General features: G+C 39.3%; 2 protein-coding genes and 1 long non-coding RNA gene across 4 annotated transcripts in view; 1 reads left to right on the plus strand and 2 right to left on the minus strand.

The window, feature by feature from the left end:
• The first annotated feature begins 646 nt into the window (after positions 1 to 646).
• LOC131681413 (adenylate cyclase type 10-like) overlaps positions 647 to 21,277 on the plus strand; it is a 75,253-nt gene continuing 54,622 nt past the window's right edge. The window contains exons 1-2 of the mRNA XM_058962188.1: positions 647 to 739; positions 915 to 1,023. The gene's annotated coding sequence lies outside the window, so the exon portion shown is untranslated. The remainder of the gene's footprint in view (positions 740 to 914; positions 1,024 to 21,277) is intronic.
• On the minus strand, positions 11,789 to 13,458 carry LOC131681416 (actin-like protein 6A). Its single transcript, XM_058962194.1, has 4 exons — positions 13,131 to 13,458; positions 12,937 to 13,070; positions 12,663 to 12,884; positions 11,789 to 12,604 (listed from the first exon to the last, which is right to left on the minus strand). Exons 1-4 carry the CDS (start codon positions 13,327 to 13,329, stop codon positions 11,891 to 11,893), a joined length of 1,269 nt encoding a protein of 422 aa, XP_058818177.1. The 5' UTR covers positions 13,330 to 13,458; the 3' UTR covers positions 11,789 to 11,890.
• LOC131681417 (uncharacterized) lies at positions 15,599 to 17,198 on the minus strand. Of its 2 annotated transcripts, XR_009303919.1 has the most exons (4): positions 17,144 to 17,198; positions 16,685 to 16,954; positions 16,304 to 16,632; positions 15,599 to 16,251 (listed from the first exon to the last, which is right to left on the minus strand). It is a non-coding gene; the product is annotated as an uncharacterized LOC131681417 (long non-coding RNA). The 2 variants fall into 2 exon arrangements; XR_009303918.1 differs by lacking the exon at positions 17,144 to 17,198 and having other exon boundaries at positions 16,685 to 17,084.

The raw sequence follows: 21,277 nt of genomic DNA on the forward strand, positions 1-21,277 counted from the left end.
AACAAATTTTGTTTTGTAACCATACTCTTCAACTCATAATCCGGAACAAGATGTCGGTTGAAAATGAAATTCAATAGCAACCTATGGGAATATTATACCTTTCATTTGAATCTTATTTTGTAAAAATCGGTTCAGCCATCTCCGAGAAACCGATGTGGAAATTTTGTTAACAAATCCGCACATACACACACATACATACATACATACATACATACATACACACAGATATTTTGCAATCTCGTCAAACTGAGTCGAATGTTATATGAGACTCGGCCCTCCGGGCCTCGGTTAAAAAGTCGGTTTTTGGAGCAATTGCATAACCTTTCTATATGAGAAAGGCAAAAGAATAATATTTAATTATTCAAACTATCGAGGCTGGTCCTCTTTTAACGCTGACAGTGAGCAAGTGTAGTTCGTCATCCGAAATCCTGTGCCATAGTGAAGTGTCAGTAGGGAACTAGTCCGCTCCGGTTTAGTTAGGTATATAAAAAGTGGCGACGAGGTGTTCAACGGACCGAAGTGTGGATCTCCAGCGGGAAGGAAGTTTCGCTTGACGGACCGGTACGACGGACATTTTCTCTGGTGAAATTCGACAGTTCAACCTTCCAGGACTGGATTGAAGTAGGTGACGGAACCCTTGGACTTGCAGCGTTAGATTCGGAAGATTTTACGGTGCTGGCAGATCGGTATCTAGAAAACTAAGTTTAATAGAAAACCACGTGCTTTTCAAGGCTATTGTGTGAGTGAAATTGCTTTTTACTCCAGTTTTTCCTTTTGTGTGATTTTTTTTCTTTCAATTGTAAAGCAGTTGTACAAAAATTCTTTTATTTTCATTGTTTTTTCAGATGAAAAAAGCTTTTGTTTTAATCAATTACTAATACAATTTATGATTTTCTTTTCATGCTTACCGGTAGGAGATTCGCTCATCCATTGCTAGCTGGTGCTGAGACGAGAGTAAGGAAAATCAAAATCGGATTGAACGGATAAAAATTGAGGGTAACAACACGATCTGGATTTGATCGGGTGAGTTTTTTTCTATTTTTCTTCTGTTATTCGATTGGGCTAATGTGATTTCTCCGTTATTTTTAATTTTTTGCCCATATTGTGAAAAAAACGAAAAATTGTCCGAAAAAGTGAAGTGTTTTTTTTTATCATATATTTATATCGAAGAAATTTTGCGATCTAGTGCAGCCAGATATTTTGCTTATTTTTTTACAAATTTATTTGAGTAATACTACGTTCACACTACAGAGTTAAAACATATTATAATAATTGGCAACAAGAAAAATGTCATCAAGATAGCGTTAAAACACGTTTTAACTCGTAGTGTGAACGTAGTATAAGAAGGCTCAATCGTTCTCGACCACAATGGAGCCTTTTAGGAAAGGAACTTCTTTTACCCATTGGGTAGAGCGATTAGAATTTTTATTTATTGCCAATAAGATCCCAGAAAACGATCGAAAGGCACATTTTATCACACTGGTTGGACCGTATGTCTATTCAGAGCATAAATTGCTTTTTCCAATAGGTAGTTTAACCGACGTACCGTTAACTGCCATGGTTGAAAAGCTCAAAATGCGGTTGGACAAGACTGCTTCAGGGGTTTGCCAGAGAATATCCTTCAACCAGCGCACTCAAAATGCTGACGAGTCGGCTGAAGACTTTTTGCTAGCGCTCAAGCTGCAGGCCGAACTCTGTAATTACGGAGCCTTTAAGGAAACAGCCATCCGGGATCGGTTGCTGGCTGATTTAAAGGATATGATGCTTAAACAGCGTATTCTGAGCGAGGCTGAGCAAACCCTTGAGGCAGCTGAAAAAGTTATTCAAACCTGGGAGGCGACGAAGAGCCATGCGCAGGGCTTAGCTGCTGAGCCATATTCTATTCATAAGCTAGTTTCGTTGTCCAACGGCCAGCCGATGGGGAGGGCAATGAGTAAGCTAGCAGCTGTATACAATGCAAATAAAGCAATATCCCCTAGGAAAGATGGTAGGATTCCAGTAAGGGATAGGCTGGGTTTCAGGCCGCGTCAGTTCTCCCAACCTGGACAAAAGGCTTTCAGGTTCAATAAGTTTCACCAACACGGTCGTTGGAAACAGCACAGCAATTTTAAACCTGCAGATTTTCGAGAAGCTTTTGAGAATAGACATTTTTGCGGAGTTAAAGGTCATCTCAAAAAGAGATGCTTTAAACTGAAAAATTAAAAAAAAAGACGCAGTTAAATTAGTTGAACAAATGAAGCCAGGGACATCAGGAAGCAATCAGGCAGACATAGCGGAGCTGATGAACAGGATGCGCGCTGAGGACTCCGATACCGATGATATGGACGAAGATAACTTAGGATTAGAATGCATGAATGTTACTTCTATTAACAAATTAAATAAACCATGTTTGGTGAAGGTACGAGTTGAAGATAAAAGTTTGGAAATGGAGGTTGACTGTGGTTCCTCCGTTTCTGTAATTAGTAAAACACAGTATTTTGCGCAATTTGATATTCCTTTACAGAAATCCTCTAAGCAATTGATAGTTGTCAATGGTGCTAAACTTGTTTTAGTCGGAGAGGTTAAAGTCAGGGTTGACTTTAGGGGAAAACAAAATATTTTGAAACTTTTAGTGCTAAATTGCACAAATAATTTGATTCCTCTTTTTGGCAGACCATGGTTGAATGCTTTCATTCCAAACTGGAGAACATTTTTCTCAGATTTTTTATCGGTAAACAGTCTGACTGTTAACAACAGTGATACAATTGTCGATGAAATTAAGCAAAAATTTGGAATTTTATTTAAAAAAGACTTCTCTTCACCAATATTGGGATATGAAGCAGACTTGGATCTGAAATCAGACAAGCCGATTTTTAAAAAAGCGTATGACGTTCCCTATCGTTTAAGGGATAAAGTTTTAGAATACTTAGATAAATTGGAACGGGAGAAGGTAATTACCCCCATTCAAACCAGCGAATGGGCTTCTCCAGTAATTGTTGTAGCGAAGAAAAACGATCAAATCAGACTTGTAATAGATTGCAAGGTTTCTGTAAACAAAATAATTATACCAAATACCTATCCATTACCCACAGCTCAAGATTTATTTGCAATCGATTAGTCGATCAATACTAGAGATAAAACTAAAAATATATCGAGACTGGTCCTCTTTTAACGCTGACAGTGAACAAGTGTAGTTCGTCATCCGAAATCCTGTGCCATAGTGAAGTGTAAGTAGGGAATTATTCTGCTCCGGTTTAGTTAGGTATATAAAAGGGACCATAGTACCTTTCATTTTCTTCTAAGTTTGTGAAAATCGACTCAGCCATATCCGAGAAACCGATGTAGACAGTTTGTTAACATATCCGCACATACACACACATATATACATAATACATACACACAGACATTTTCCGATCTCGACGAGCTGAGTTGAATAGTATATGACACTCGGCCCTCCGGGCCTCGGTTAGAAATTCGGTTTTTGAGGCAATTGCATAACTTTTCTATATGAGAAAGGCAAAAACTAACAATAGTGAAATTTCGCATTAAATCCGCTTCTGACTCTTTCTAATTTCCTTTTTATCTCCTAGATCAATCAACTATTTAGGGATGCGGTAAAATACTACCAGTGTTAGTCCTTACTCGCGAATACTTTTCCTACAACTGTGCTGTTTCACCTTCATCTTAAAACAGAATTCGATTATCCCTGTACTAGTCAATATCAGTGATTATTATATTCATTTTTTTCTATTATCATTATTCTAACTAACTGGATGGTTTAAGACACTTCAAAGTTTCACAAAAAGAATCTCTGCCCATAAAGAATTTGGGTAAAATTTATCCGCGATTCCCCATAAAGTTTTCTCGAACCGAATGTCCATCTGGTACGGCTCGAAGAAATCACTCCGACCCAAAAAGGCTACTCAGCATTTCCAGAAGCTGCTGTACTTGGTCGAGCTAAATAACTATAAAAACATGTCCTGAATACTGATCTATCTCTTAGGTGCCAGTCTTTCAGTCTTTTCTGAACTAGCTTCATACCAAAAGTCAAAAGAGTCGACAACTAGCAGAATCCAAATGTCCCCCACCCAAGTGAGTTAATCTATCCACTTGCGAGTAGGAGCACACATCTACCACAACCAGCCAAGAAGACTTCCGAACCAATGAGAATAGACCATGTCAGTCGAACATCACAGGCCCAGCGCCCGTGTCCTGAAATTGTATAATTTTCTTGAAAAGGGCGATACTAGCAGTGAAACCATTCAAAGAAAATCAACAGTGAATATTTCCAGACTTGGTTTTATTTCCTATTTAAGAACTATTGTGTTTTTACATCCTAGATTGCATGATTCAGTGATCGAAACCCAAAACTTCATAAAGTATTTGAAATTATTAAATTAAAATTTGTTTTTACTATTGCAATTGACAAAATGATAGTGTCGCCCCTTTGGCGATTGTTTACTTTTTCGATCCCACCTATCAGCATTGAAGTATAGCCCTTACGTTTTTTTACAATAACTACCGTTTTACACCACCGATTTTGTCCGGGTTTTTTCAATAGCGATCATTGTTACTATTTACAGTTGGTATCAGCTTGATAATCCAAAAAAAAAAATACGAAAAAACAGTTTCGCCTCTAAACTGCTAGCAAAAAAAGTATCGCCCTGTTTGTTTGCATGGAGCGTGGAGGGCGAAACTTTAAATAAACAAACAAAAATACAGTTTCGCCCGTTGTATTTTTTGCTGTAGTTTAAGAAAGCAATATCGTATAATCCAAATTTTTAGATTAATTTGTTGCGTTTCAAAGCTCTCATTCGCATGTATGAAAAAAACCTTATGTTTACATTTGTAAGTATCGCCCTTTTCACAAAAAAGCGTTGATATGTTTTAGTGCACTTACAGGTTTCATTTCATTGGTAGCAAGTGTCTTAGTCCCTCTTGTAAAACTCGCTTACCACTCCTCATCTCTTCCCGCATTTTATCGAAACCTCAATTTCCTTCGGAATTCGCATGTGAGACGCTCAAGGAACTCTACTGGCGCGAAAAAGACATTATTTATCACTTTAAACATATTCCCTTATCCTATAATCAACAAAGGCTGTCTGCCGATTCTAATGCAGAAATGCTAATGATGTGACCATCAAGAATACGTCAGACAACGGAGTGAAAACTGCCGAATACGGGTTGAGGACAGCTTGAAGCAACATCTGATGTTCCACCAAATATATGTGATCCAAATCTGACTTGGATAGTTCCATTGAACCTAGGTTGGATTGCTTACATAAATTGACTCACTGTTCTCCATTCACTCACGGAAACAGCAACAGCCATCATTTAATAAAAAATGTTTAAGTTTTCAGACACACATGCAAAATGTATCGAGTTCGGTGTTTGCTGGAATGGAACAATAAAATAAAATTCAAATCGTGTATAAAAATTCTTCTGAAGATGAAAAATTTGTTGAAAAACTTTTGCGGAAAATGCATTTTCCCCTTAAATTGTTGTTCTGAACCACTGTCCATTGTATAAGGATTACTGCAATAGGTAGTAGGACCACATCATTATCCTTATAGTTTCCTTATAGTTCATTTTTGGTGTAGATCCGGTCTAATCGGCATTTCTGCCCCTCAACCCAAATTTTAAACTAGGACGGATTAGCGCATGGGCGCCATTTAAACACCTTTTTCAATATGAAAAATATCATTTGGTACTATTTGATAACATTATTATTATTATCATTGGTTATGCATTCTTACCTTTCCGTTTTCATAATTTACCTTGATGCTAGTATTTACCGTCTATTTTTCCACTTTATCATTCCTTGTTCTTTTGAGAGTATAGATTCCATTTTAGATTTCACCTTCTTTCTCTGTAAAGTACGAGTGGATTAGGACATTTGATGTTACCTTAATCCCCGGTTATGTCGGCGTTCTCCGCCTGTCCTGGGTCAGTTGGTGCTTCCCTTTGTTATTTCTTTGTTCTTTGTTAGTCCTTTTTCCGTTCTGTTAGTCAGTTTCTTATGTGTCCACGATTTCATGGGTTATTCCGCTCCTACATGAAAGATGGATTAGACGAAGATATCTTTAATGGCGATCTTATTTATGGGAATGTTGATGTGGATTCTTTTATCCTTCCGGTGGGGGCACTGAATTGTGCGATACTAGCAGTACATATTGTATTTCTCAGCTTTGTGGGATCGTATATTGCTTGAGGTGTCAACACTATGTGTGCATATGGTTGCGGGTCTTCGATCAGCGATATATACTGTAGGGTGACCATACGTCCTGGATTCCCAGGACATGTCCTGGTTTTTCACTGACTGTCCTGGTGTCCTGGGAAGTCCAGGCAAAAGCTTGATTTGTCCTGGTTTTTCTTCTGTAAGCCTAATAACAGGTATTCAATAAAAATAAAAGATTTTTCAGTCATGTAGTTGAAAAACAAATAAAAAGTTCGTCAACGAATTCATAATTTTTTATTAAAAACATAATGTTTATTCTCCAAAAACACGTCACTGAATATTGGAGAAGGGGCCCTGGTCAGCCGTACGACGCAACTTAGTCGCGATGCTCTCACAGGAGTACTGGACAGCACTGACGTCCTTCTTCCGGATCCTGGTGGTCAACTGCTTCGTATCCTTGACTCGCCAATTATTTTTATACACTAAAGCACTGAGGGAGCCGAAAAAATCCCCAATGGGACGGCACTGGAGCAAGTTAGTCGGGTTTCTTTCTTTCGGCACGTACGGTATCTTATTCTGCTCAGCGTCTTCTTGGCGTAATGGGAAGACGTCTTGTCCGACCAGAAGACGTACTTCCCAACCGTATGATGCGCTTTTAAGAACGGCAGAAGAATTTTCTCAAGACACTCCTCCTGGTACACTTGTTGATTGATGGCCAGACCGGTCGGCTTGAACCACGGTTTTGAAATACCTCCGATACGGCAATGTACAGCATAACATTTCTTTTAAATTTCTGCTTAAACTTATATTTTACGTAGGGGTGTGTGGCCGACTTGTCGCTGGAATAGAAGCTGTCATTTCCTAGAATGTGGGTGTTCGAGAGCAGCACGAACGACGTCTCGCGGTAGTTGTTCGTCATCCACCGGCACTGCGATTTCACGATCGCTATCTGCTCGTCCGTGTCATCGGGGGACCGAGTCTTTTTCCGACAGATGATGTCCTCCATCTTGAGGGCTCGGTGAATCAAGGCCGGCATTACGCAAACTCGTTTCGTCCTTGTTGTCGAACAGCTTTTTCAACGATTCCTTCTTCTTCGTCATTATCTTCGCCGGCGGCCGCTACTGGCCTTCCGCTCCACGCTCAGGGATGCCAGGATCTGGTAAACTGTACTCACGGGCACGTTTTCCTCTCGAAAGTGGTCTACCGTAAACTTTTTTTCACGATGGCCAAGTGTTTCGTAAATCCGCACAACACGCTCGCGGAGTACTTGCTGTTTCGACGCCATCTTCGATTGAACTGACAGCACCCGAGCGAAAAGAAACATGTCTCCCATTTATAGGGAGTCCAGAGAGCAATTCTCTTGGAGAGAAAAGAATTTATGTTCTTTTCTTTAATTACAGGAAGGTATTGAAATCATTCTCATTTTTTATTGAACACCCGTTATATTTCTAATTATTGAGTTTTCGCTTTATTCACTCTGCTCCAGAGTACGACAAACAAAACATAATATGTTTTGTTTATTACCTTCACCAACAGGCCCCTTGGCCCCAATGATGGTTTCTTAAACTAATACACTAATAAACTAATACACCCGAATCTCTCAATTATACCATCCGATGTCTTTTTTAATCTCTCGATAGTACCTCGTTATTTCTTTTTCAAACTTACTTTTTACATGGAAATTGAAAAGAGAAAGAGGCATTCGTATGTACGTACCATATGAATGAGCTGTAGTCTGTTTGCAACAACTGCACTGGGGCAAGTTAGTGATTCCGGGATCCGAAAAATTTCCTTTAATACCTACCTCTAAGAAGACACATCGAAGTTTTGGCGATTCTGCTTCTTCTAGAGTTCTCTTGCAAGTGGCAGTTTTTCGTTTTACTGGAAATCCATTTCATAAAAAGGAAAATGGCAAAACAACAATAACTGTCGTGGAATAACCTCTCGAGCTGGTAATTATGGAACCCCTTTAGGATCAATACCAGTTCCTAATCAGTTCATCTCAAACAGATCGGAAACTATAACCGCGCTGCTTGTTAACAGTGCAGTGAATCAAACGAACGTTTCTACATACAGTCTGCTGTCTATATGTACCGCGCCAGCAAAACAATCGAAAAATAATAGTTGTCCCAAACCAGTGTGGAAAATAATGCATCGTTACTTTCATTGATGCGGTATAGATCGTTTATTTAAAAATGATTGAAACTCAGCACAAAATTTGAACAATCTTCGATACAATACAGTGGTCGTTTGTCCAATCCAATCCTTGTGCTCGCGAAGTGGAACAATTTATAAAGGTGCATATTCGTAATGCGGTACTGATAGCATTTAAAACTTTGCCCATGGCGAAAAGTATGGCTATGGGAAACAACATGCAACACGTCGTTGCACATGACAATGTTAGAATCAAGATACGTTTAGATTGACGATGATAAGACTGGTGTGCGTCTGCACGATCTATCCCCGCGTACAACCAAAAAATTCAATATTGATTTCAAAGTACGTAACGGTGAAAGTTTGAAACCTGGAGAAACGTTTTTCTAGGCGTATCCAATGGTGTTCGTAAGAATGCGATTTACGTAACCTATTCCTTCATAACTGAACATTCAATACGAAATAGAAGGAGTAAGCAAATCTCAAATCACGCTGTGCACATATGAAGGATAGATCCCTACGTGCCAAGCCATGTGCGAAATCCTCTAATGAAACAACATCAACTGCGAGTAAACCCAACAACATTAACTAAATCACCAACAACCGGAGTTGCAACTCAGCCACCAACGAATGCTGGAACAACAGAATCTACACACAGCATGTCCGATCATTGTGATGCTACTTACCAAACAACTGCCAGCACCCCCGACAATAAAGTAAATGACAAAGAATACGGATACACGATTGTGACCCGTTGGTCCCACGAACGATTCAAAGCAGGTAATCGTGAAAACCCATACAACATCAAGAGGACTGCATAGACCAAAACGATAAACCGAGTGAAAGCGGACTAAAGGATTTACAAGGCTTCGCGCATGGGCAATGGCTACTTGGGACCGTTGATCTTTCTGCTTTGCTTCAATGATGTGTATTTAGTGCTGAAAACTCCTCGCCTGTTCCTGCACAGACGATCTCATAATAATTCGTCTCATTTGCTCAATTCAGGATTTCCGATTTCTCCAAAATCAGCATGAAACTTTCGCTGGTGGTGGTGTAGCAAGAACTTTGCGTGTATGTGTAAATCCTAAAAAGCACGGTGACCGAATTCCCACGGAAAATTTTTGGTAGAGCTTCCAGACCCACAGAACTTTTTTACTGCCGAAGCTCTGCCTGCCCGACCCAAGATCTTTGTAACTGCCGAAAACAAGGCACAGTCGATTGATAGGTGACGGGGGGAGGGAGTCCCCTTTCGACTGTCCTGGTTTTTTACTCGCTTCATATGGTCACCCTATATACTGAGTACCATCATCTTTTTGTTCACTCTAAAAAATCCCATGTATGAGTTTTTGAACATCTTTAAGCCTTAATAAATCCTTGTCCGATTACTTGTCCGCTTCTCCAAAGAAAAAAAAGCTAAAACGATAGAGAAAGGAAAAAGGTGAGTGTTATGGATAAATAAAGTTATTTTTGCCACTCAGTATGGTTCAGCGGACATGAAACAGGAACATAGTTAGTCATATTTTGTGATACATACACACGTGAATATTAAGTATTTTTAAATATATTATATTATAGTTTTTTGACCCGAAGTGGTTGGCAAATTATGACAATGTAAACTAAACTGCTTTTAATGAGGTACATGTTTCCATTTCAAAGTCTTCGATTGATCCTTGACAGTGATTGCCATCGGCTCAGGCACTTTTGCGCGTCAAGCATTCACTGACTTACAATCGAATTTTGCCTCGACCAACCTGGCACAACGTGCCCATTCACTTACTGAGCAAAAGGGCAGGGAGGTAGTAGGACCACATCATTATCAGCATAAATTATGACATTTACCTTGTCTAATAAAAATAATTGCTAGTTCTACTAAACTTAAAAATTTTCAATAGGGAAAAGTTAAACGATGCGCCAACGAATAATAAATGGCTAAAATAATGACCCTAAATGTTGATCTAATTTTTAATGTCAAATTCAAAACCAATTGCTAATTTAAAGCCCACAATCACACATCACGACCTAGATTAGAGCAGTTCTTTATTCACAATTGATGAAAATTATTATACGGTTCTAGATAAACTGTTTTCGGTCTCACCAAAAAAATCTAGTCTGTCGTTCACCATAACAGATCCCCAATCAATAGAATTCTCACGCAGTAAAACCTTGCCCCCCATTGAATGGCACCCCGTGTTCAATCACTCTACCAAATAGAATTTAAGCTAGATGAGATAAAACTATCGTCGAAGAAATCATCCGGGATGTCAGGCTAACGACCACATTAGTAACATCAAAGCAAAAAAGTACCCTTTAATGTGTAGTTATTACATATCAACCTAGTGTACATAGAACTGTGAATAAAATAATATTTAAGTATACCTAAGAACGCAGAAAAATCTATCCCCAAGTTTCTGTGTCCAATGAAACAATACCTACGAAACCTGTCATCCGAAGAACTTCAGATTAGTCATATCATTATTATTAAGCTTATTCTGCATTACGACGGATCACTTTTGATTTGCATTCTCAATATAACGACACAAGTCGGATTCGATCGAACCGCATTTGATTGAAAAATCAAACCTTTGTTTAACTTTATACTTTTTAAAAATTCATGCCGCCTTTTGATAATGCTGCCAGTGAATTTTACAAATACAAACTTATTAGTCAGCTTAAATTAAATTAACAACACTACTACGAGTAGTTGTAATATATTATGAAATTGCTTGAAAAAGTAACAAATACGACGAATAACAGTTAATCAAAATTTAAACAGCCAACGATTCCGTATTTAATGTTGTTACCATCGTCATCCCTCATTTTTTTCTTCACTTTGCTGTCACCTGAAACGACTAACAGAATGCGGTGACACACCAGAATAGCGTGACAGAGTCATGTGAGTGACTCGTCTCACCTTAGGTGACTTCGGTGATCGCGCGAGTGAGAAAGAGTGTCACCTCACCTAAAGTGACTGTTCGGAATAACCCCCTTATAGTTTAAAACAGACTAATCTGATATACCAAAAATACTTTGAACCATTCAGCATAACGAATTCGACCTTCTCCACGCATAACGCACAATATTGCATTCGTACGAAAAAAGCCATCGTAATACAGAACAGAGTGACAGTCACCTACGCTGAACACCACTCCTGTTGAAACAAAGTCCACGAATAAAGCGGTTCTATCTCGATCGCCATGAGATCATAGAGAGGTTACGACACGTACCCAGTTCAAATCAAACGTTGAATTTTAAACAAAGTTCCGATTCAATTATTGATAAGCGTGGTAATTTACTATCAGCAAATAGCTCAACGCCAAATGCTAGTAGTAAGCCAATAAATTGATAAGGCATTCGTGAGACAGTGACTGAGGCTGATCCGAAGGTTCTTAGGACAAACTAACATATCAACAATATTATCAGTTTTCGGTTTGTAACAGTTCCCACTACCAACATAAAAGGTAAAATAAAACACCTTCGTTCAATTTAGTTGAATCTTGATTCCATCCAAGTCTCTTAATAATTATTTCCAAATTTGTAAAATCTTATTCAACTAGGGCTGTTAAACCTGTGAAGCTGTCTTCAAGGGCATTTCCTTTCCACCTGACTTTTACCTGACTCCTCATACTCCTGAGACGAAATCCACATTTGCTGGAACGTTCCAATGCTGGCCAGAATAGATCCGCCGATCCATGCTCCAAACCGACGCTCAACCGATCCGTTGGCGGAAATCATCTTCAACCGTGTGTTGGAAGGAGCCCGATGCTGTAAATCCCGATTGAGTCGTTCAGGGAATCCCGGTAGCAAGGTATTCCCGCCAGTGACCACAACTGAGCCATACAGAGACAAACGTACATCAGCATCACACATCCCGACGCTTGTTGAAGCCAACTGACCAGCGCCCAGCATCGTATGATCAAATAGACTTTCTGCCAGTTTGAAACGCTCTGGACCGAAATCCTGATGGTATCCATTGGGGAACTCGTAGTGAACGGCAGGAATCTGAGCGGCTGTTCTTTCGTCGAATGGCGTTTCTAGGACTTGAACTACCGACATTTGGAAGTCCTGCAGCAGACCTTTGAGCATATACTGCTGCCAAGAGGTTGTTAGTTTGTCCGGAAGTTGGCGTGGAGTGAATCGTGCATTATCCCGCTCCTTAATGACATCCTTGGCAGCGATACCGTAAACCGGTGTTAGATCAATATTCTGGCTTTCTAAGTATTGACGACACTGGAGAGATAAATAATCACCTCCCAAGGGCGACTTGACCACCGCTTGACTAAGGACGTATCCTTCCTAAAAAATATAGGTCAATCAAAACAATGCATAATGGTGTGCGAATAATTACACGCACATGAACGGGAACGGCTGATGTATGTGTAGCTCCGCTGTCCACAACTAGAGCCGTTGCACGTCCGTTGGCAAACGCAGCAAGAACTGCGTTTTTTACTAAGAAAAAAGCTGGGACGCTGTATTTCTCGAACATTAGTTCAGTTAAACGTTCTCTATTGTTACGCACATTCCAAGCTGCTTCCGAAAACAGAACCGGATGGTACATCGATTCGGATTGCACCACCTGTGGGGGGATCACTTATTTTACAGTATATGTATCTAATCATGAAACTCACTTTTGCGTATATATAATCCAACACTTTCTCAAACAAGTCCCAATTGTCAACCATGCCATCCTTCATGTAGGTTTGAATTTCCGTATTAGATCTCGGTACGCTGACAAAAGTTGTATCAACAAAGTATTTGTTCGCTGGGGTAAAAAATGTATGAAAAAACACACAAAATAAAATTTTCGGAAACAAAAACGTACCACTGCCAATATTGTTGTCCGCCTTGGTCTCCAGATCAGTATTAAGTGCTGCATCCCCTGGTCCGACACCAACCACGGCCGGAATCTCTGCTTTTGGCGTGTCTTCCTGTGCGTATCCTACACGCAGCGAATGGTGGCCGGGATCGAAAACCAGAGCACCGATTTCATCACCACCATACAACATTCCCCCGGCACTCATTGCGATCGCGATTGTTACGTTCCGGAACAATAATTATTATTTAATTCAAAATGTAGGAAAGCCGAAAATCTGGCAAACTCGGCGTCTTTTGAGTTTTTGCCTTTTCACTGACACTTGAAAAGGCCGAAAACAAAACAGCAGGGTTGCCGGTGAAAGCATATATGCGAAAAGGCTTACACGGTAAACTGAATAAACCTAGAGAAAGGTACCCAGTTAAACTCAAAGAGAATAGGGAAAGAGACGAAGAGTGAAAATCAGTCAAAACGGCAACACGCCCTTTATGATGATTTCAACACTAGAATTTTGGCAACCGCTTCTATAGGCAGCACTTTAAATGACTCCTATTATATTTTGAAAACAAACCGTATGTCGATCGATGGATTTGTTTATCAAACGATGTGCATTTCGAAACAAAGAGATGAAATAATTCTAAAGCTTATTTTTACTCATACATATACTCTAGAATGCACCTTACAATCACGATTGAACTAAATTCTGACGAAAATTAAAATTTCTTTTTTGATAGAAGTACAATACTTATCTCCTCCAACTCAGGCATGAGTAATGTTTATTTACATTGCACGATTGGTCTGCTCAATAAGGTATTTTTGGCTTCACACTATTCGTCTCTTTCCCTATTCTCTTTGGTTAAACTCATTCCGGAACCCGCTCAAAAAAATGCGGACGAACATGGTCAGGTGATTTGCTAATTGCCCCTAGAAACAAATGCAATTTGCGAATGCGATTTAAAAGCAATTTCAACACTTATGTGGTTTTTGTTTGAGGCGAAACTGAGTCAGTTCATAACCCCAACTGCTGTCAAAATGTATGAACTGACAGCGGTTGGGGTTAGAACCTGACTCAGTTTCGCCATTAGAGAAATTTTCTGGCGGCTGAAACGGACTTGGTTGTTTTTGTATTTTTCAAACATGGCGGTTCATGTTTGGCTTAAGTTTAAAATAGTTTTTTTTAAACAATTTGTGTGTTCTCGCTTGTATTTTGCTTGTTTAGTGCGTTTAATTTAGCCAACGAATGTGGGAAATGGTGGAATCGTGTGTAAGTTTAGTGGAACAAGATCTCTGACCTAAAATCTAAATGAAAGTCAGATTGTGGTAAGTTTTGGAGCGCAATATGAATTTCACCATCGATTCTTCCTATAGTTTGGTGGTGATTACCTAGCGTACTGATAAATTTATGTGAGTGGATAATGAATCCGAAAACAATCATTTTTAATTTTCATATCAGGCAATTAAGGGCGATTGAATGGCGCATTCCTTGAGCGATTTAAAGGCGGGTAGAGTGGCAAAAAAATAACGCCGGTAAATCGCCCAAATGTTGCATTTAAAATAGCCCCCTAATTACCAGCAAATTGCTGGCAAATTGTAGGGCATTAGCGCATCCGAGTTGGCAAATAGCCCCCCGCTAGCCAGCAACTTGCCCTTTTTGACTGGGAACCAGTTCGGATTTCTGAATGGAGTCAGTATGGTTTCCAACTCAAATGCAACAACCGATACCGACTCAAACGGTTTCAGAATGGGTTGTTGCATTTGAGCTGGAATCAAGGGGCGTGACACTTTCAATAAATTATAAATTATTATAAAAATATAATGTTTTTGTAAAATTATAAACTAATTATAATTTTATACACCTATACATTCAACAACTTTCGAACTTATATTCGAACTTATTCTCAGTGTGCGGTGAATTTATGAGTTGTTTTTTTTTATTGTTGACAATGTTAAATTGAAAAAAAAATCGCAATCCGCTTCAAAATAATTTCATCCGGAACCGATCTGATTGCATATGACGTAGAAGAATACTTACGGAACAGCAGGTAAACAAACAATTATATTAATCTGCAAACCAATCTTACTATTTTTCCTTTCTTCCAGAATGTTGAACAAACATTCTAAGAATCACAAAGAAATTTAATCTACATACGGAATTCCATCCGGAATGTGAGCACTTCGTTTCGACCAACTTCAATTGTAAAATATTTCTGTAGAACTTTCACGGCAAGTTTGAAAATGTAGCGTTGAAGGCAAAGGCACTCGGATGCGATTCTTGAGGTCTTCTCGTAGCAATATTGCTGCAGTACAGACAGGTTCGTTGCCACGGGGGATGTTTCAACCTGTACCAGGATGCGGGAGTAATACTTGGGCCAACAGGATGTGGGAGCAATACATGCTCTGGTCGAACGGCGCGTGAAGTTTTTTAACGGACATCATAATTTTGTAACATAATCATGTTTTGCCTGACTTGGGGAAACCAACATAAACTCCAGTTCTGTGTTGATATGGATCATATTAGGGATCATATGATTAAGAATAAATAGTGTTTGAAAGAGTCGAAAAAAGTTTTATTTATTCATTGTTTAATCGTTACACCCGTTTATTATGACACAGCATAATGTAATGCCCAGGATAGTTGCGCAAAAATTTAGTTTTAGGAACATCATGAGAGGAAGGATTGCCTTAATGCACGCAAAACTTTTCTACCGTCCGCGCAGTGGCAATAACTGCTTTCGATTTGGTAAACTGCCGAGACGAACAGGTACTTTCCCGCTCGATGAATCGCAATCGAGGTCCTTTGGTTGACGAGGATCAATTTGTAGAATTACATCTTCTGAAGAATATCGCGCATCATTTGTTTCCATTTATTTTTTTCATCGAGCCGAGAAACTATCGAATAAGACGAATCTCTTCCCACTGAATCTAGGCGATTTTCAATGTTGTCTCACAAGAATGAAGAAAAAAAATGCCGTAAGAATCAAGAAAAAGAAAACACAAGATTTCTTACCAAAGTGGCCGGACGGCACAAAAGATGGTTTCTTTTGTGAAACTTCATTGAGTTTTTCCTCTATTGATATCTATCCCTGATCCAGGTAATTTTGCGCTCTGGGAACATCCGTCATGATTGGATCTAAAATAAAATCTATTAGTCACGGTACTAGAAGCATGGACGAGATACTAACGGGAAACAACCGATTTTGGTGTGGAACTCTGTGTTACCGGAACTGCTGCCACTGGCACATAAGTGTTACAATTATTGTTTCCGTGTTCTCTTTCTTCCGGTAGGAAGAATACTTTTTCTCGTGAAATTAGCTTGTTGAAAACTTTGAGGGACGAAAGATCGCTATATCGGCCATTGTGATGATCCCCATTACCCGCAGGTTGTTGACATCCCTCAGTATGTCCATTTACTAGGGTGAATGCGTTTGATCTGCGACCGTTTGAATTTTCATCGTGCATGCTTCAAAAACGATCGAAGGAAATCGGTGTGTTGGTATGTCTCAGAGAACAACTAAAAATATCAAAAAGTCATTGGGCTGTTTTTATGTTAACAAATATCTCACCCCGGTGCTACAGCCACAACGCCGTAGTGAACTGAATTACTGTCAATTCAATAGTGATGCCTCCTGCTTGCGGTGCTCCCGAACTGTATTGTATATGTAAAGTAGCTGTAGCGTCAAACCTTGTGGCAGAATCGTTGTTTTAACGTTATTGCTACCGACCGGTCGGATGATGGAACATCTTGAATTTCTCCTACAGCTGTGAAATGTTGACTAAAGGCGCTGGAATAATGGTTGTTTGCTGCTGTTGTTGCGGTTGGGAGGGCTGAATCACTACCGATGTTAAGAGATGGTGTAAATAATTGATTAGAAACAAGATTGGGATTTTCCAAAGCCGCGTTTTTCTATCTGGCTCCGCTTTCACTATACCAGGATAAGTCGTAATTCTTGCTGGCTCTAGTTAGTACCCGGCAGATACAAACTAAACCAGCAAGAACTATGAATAAATATTTGGCTACTTACCACTTATTGATGCAATACAATTTTTTCATTGTTTACAATCGCACGCGTAACTAAGCTGAGTACTATGGTAACGGTTGTTCGAATTTATTTTTCGAACGTTCAACAATTCGAATACGTTTATAACTTTTATAGATAATTATAAATAAATATAGATCGATATAAAAAATATATAACCAGGTGATATATTTTTATAAAAGAGTGTCACGCCCTCGGCTGGAATCCATATTGGTTCCATTCAGGATTCCGAATCAAATTCCGAATGGTTTGACCGGGTACCAAGTTAAACTCATTCCGGAACCGTTTCAGATTTCTGAATGGACCCTCTAAGAAAGGCTGGTTTCAAAATCGTCCAATGAAGGACGTTCGTTGGACCAATTTGGACAATGTCCAAATAGCCGTTCAACAAACGTCCATCGTTGGACCCGTGTTGAACGGTTTTGCAACAATTGGACGTCTTAGTGGGGAGTCAGTATGGATTCCAACGAGGGGCAAGCACCAGCTGGTTTAGCGCGTCGTATTGAAAATACCAGCGTATTTTGAATATAATAAAAGCAAATAATGAAAGTATTTAAAAATTCTGTTGTTGTACTTAGTAAGGTACTTAATGTAATTAATATCGATATGTACGTACTTAAAGTATTTAAAGTACATGTTGATGGTAATTAAAATACTTTGCGTATTTAAAGTACGAAGGTGCTGTACTTAAAATCGTTTCAGTAATTCAAGTACAATGAATTTGACACGTACTTTTTGGAATCTTTGCGGTACTTAATGTGCTTTATGGTACTTAATAGCACATAAAGTAACTAAGTATGTAAGAATTATGGTATTGCGTCGTATTGAAGATGTAGTGCTTGCCCCTCAGATTCCAGCTCAAATGCAACAACCGATTCCGACTCAATAGGTTTCAGAATCGGTTGTTGCATTTGAGTTGGAATCCATACTGACTCCATTCAGGATTCCGAATCAAATTCCGAATGGTTTGACCGGGATCGATTGTTGCATTTGAGTTGGAAACCATTGAGTTCATGTCGCCCGGTCTCACGAACACTTCTGCAGCTTCCTGGTTGAAAACAATCCCATTTGCTGTTGCCGTCTTTGTTTATTTTCCACCAGCTAGTGATGTAGTATTTGTGCCATGTGATGTGTACGTACATGAGCCGTAGAAAAGTATATACTGACTCCAATCAGCAGTCCGACCGGTTCCGGAATGAGTTCAACTGGGTCGTCTCTTTCTCTATAGGCATCTTTAATTTGGAAAAATAGTGCCAGTTTTTCATATGTATTGATAGCGGGTGTCCTTACGAGTGCACTCATATAATTCTTAAACCTTAATTATTCTTTTCTGATTTTTAAATTTAAAAAAACCAAATTAAATTCAACCAACAAACTGACAGTTGTCCCACTAAATGACGTCTCTGCAAATATCTCGTTCGCCTCATTGTTAATCGGGACAGCACCCCACACAGCATGATCTGGTACATTGTCAATCCGCTAGCAGTCTGCCATCCCAATTTTCATCTGCAAACTATGGTAGATCTGATAAGGCAACCTAAAGAGTCGTGCAAGTCGCATGGGTTTGGATGTGTTATTGTCATAAAAGGAAACAAACTAATAAATGTTTTTTTCAATAGTTTCGGGCACAAAAATTGAAAAAGGACTGAGACATTAACTCACGGTACTAATCTGCACCAGAATATGCCTTAACCCGCACACCCCTAAAGATCCCTATTCTCTTTGGGAATCATCAAAGGCCTTAGTATAAAGGTACGCAAAGAGTGAAGTCATAAAAGTCTACCTATCGAGCAAAATTAGAATCCAGCTTTGCTGCAGAGGTATCAGAGATGGATTACGATTGTGCCGGATAGTACAGACACTTTATATAACAGACTTGCGGAGAGAAAAACAGTAAAACTAGCAACCATGAATGTAAACTGGGATCACAGAAGCTCCCATGAGCTTGTCATGCTATGACAAGACGAGACAACTGGCTTCTTATTTTTGGTTTTCTTGTTTTTTTGTGCCTTGCTGAATAATTGATGACAGTTGACTGTATGCGGCTAGCGATATTGGCAGCGCAGCCAATTTTTTTTTCATATTTAGATGTGTTGGTATAATACACTATGTCCGTTTCATTAACAAACATTTCGCCATATTGATATGGCGAAATGTTTGTTAATGAAACGGACATAGTGTATTATAGCAACATATCTAAATATGAAAAAAAATTGGCTGCACTGCCAATATAATGTTTGAACACTACATATTTCTAGCAAATCTGGCCAGTATATCATATCAGACCGCACGAACAAAACTAACATTCATAAATCTATTCGACTCACCCTTCCGCCATATTACCATGTGAACGACTCGTTACAGAACAGTCTGCAGACTACGCACTTTTTATTTAAGGAGTTCAAAAGCAGAAGTTCGTAAGTCTTTTAGTTTTTCCTCAAAATTTTTTAAAATTGTGCTGGATTTTCGCCGATTCCATGTCATTTTCGATTGAGAACTTAGGCACTAACCCAGGATAGTTGCTTCAAACAAACGTTTATAATGGAACTGAGTTGGGTTCTTGCAAAACAGCGGTGGTGTGAGCGAAACCGAAATATATTTCAGGTTGAAACCCAACTCGGTTTTCAGTTCAATGATGCATAACCTAGGTTCGAAACTGGTTTCAAACAAACGGTTTGACAGCAGTTAGGTCCGAAACTGAGTTAGTTTCTGCCTCAAGCAAGAACGATAATAAAAACGCGGAATCACTGGATAATGACTCCACATCTATATATTTTGTTTTCTTTTTATACATAGGTCAGTGACATTCTAATCATACACGAGAATAGTAAATTTGAATATTGCAAATACGCTAATAGGCTAACGTCACAAATTCACATATAAATACAAATGTTCTTCAAAAAGAAATCGAAAAGATTTTGATTCATATGAATTCTATTGACAGGCATTTGATCGGAAGGAAACTAATATATGAATGGTAAACAAATGATTAATATATCAAGTCTTTATTCAAATATTCAGCATTATTTAATATATTAAATATTTACGATACAGAATTGACGAATTCAAATTATATTATTAGATAACTTGCATTGATCATGATGCCAACACTGCGAAATGGGTCCTGTGGTAACGAAAACAGTATCGCATTAGTCAAATTCGAAGACGTCATTTGGGCTCCACGCTGGCTTCAGAAATCCCTTATTAGTTGTCTTGTCTTAGTTTTCATGGGCTTCCTCTTGTACTTCCCCTCTCAAAACCCTCAAGCTCGTTTGGCTCCATTATTTGACAGCCCGTTTGGCTGCAATTTTTGACACTTCGCTAGTCTGTGTATAAAGTGTCTGTACTCGATAAGTAGACTTTTTTTTTACTTCACTCTTTGCCAGGGATGCCAGGTGCACAGATTTATCTGTGTTTCACAGGTTTTCAATATGCTGCACAGATTGCAAAAACTGCACAGATTTCCACAGTTTTCTGTTTTAACGCACAGATTTCCACAGCTTTCTTCTAGAATGCACAGACTAGCACAGATTTCTCAATTTTTACCTTGCGCTCAATTTTTGACTCGCGCAAAAACCAAAAAAAAGGTCATCTGGATTTTAGCCAAATTTATACGTTTTCCGTTGCACAGACACAGATTTTTAAATGGGCCGCGCACAGATTTTTCAAAATATCACCTGGGATCCCTGCTCTTTGCGCCAGTTCCCCAGTCATCGTGGCAAGCAGAAAGTTAGCAAAAGTTGAGCAAAGCGAAATTGATGCTGGCAGCGTTTCTGCCAGTATTTGCGCGAGAATTCTGGCAGAGAATTCGCTCAAATGCAACAACCGTTTCTGACAGAAGCGGTTATACTAACCGATGCTTTCTGTATGCTTCCTGCCACACCTTTGTCAGACGTTTTGCTCGATTCGTGCTAAATTCTACCAGGTAGGAAATGCCAGGATCTTTGCACGATTTATTTCCGAGTTATGCCAGGGTTTTGCTCGGTTCCTGTCAAAATCTGCCAGAAAACGCAAGCGAAACCGAGTTCGCCCTAGCTCAACTAACCCGACAGGATGCGCGCAGAAATCTGGCAGGGCTGCCAAACCAAGACTTACAGAAATCTAGCAGAGCAGTCGCTG

This window comes from Topomyia yanbarensis, chromosome 2 (genome assembly GCF_030247195.1).
Source record: "Topomyia yanbarensis strain Yona2022 chromosome 2, ASM3024719v1, whole genome shotgun sequence".
Lineage (NCBI taxonomy): Eukaryota > Metazoa > Arthropoda > Insecta > Diptera > Culicidae > Topomyia > Topomyia yanbarensis.

Coding starts and splice junctions, on each gene's coding strand:
- LOC131681416 (XM_058962194.1), bottom strand. CDS start 13,329: ATGAGTGCCGGGGGAATGTTGTATGGTGGTGATGAAATCGGTGCTCTG. Junction 12,885..12,936: donor TGGATTATATATACGCAAAA/GTGAGTTTCATG, acceptor ATCCCCCCACAG/GTGGTGCAATCCGAATCGAT. Junction 12,605..12,662: donor CATCAGCCGTTCCCGTTCAT/GTGCGTGTAATT, acceptor TATATTTTTTAG/GAAGGATACGTCCTTAGTCA.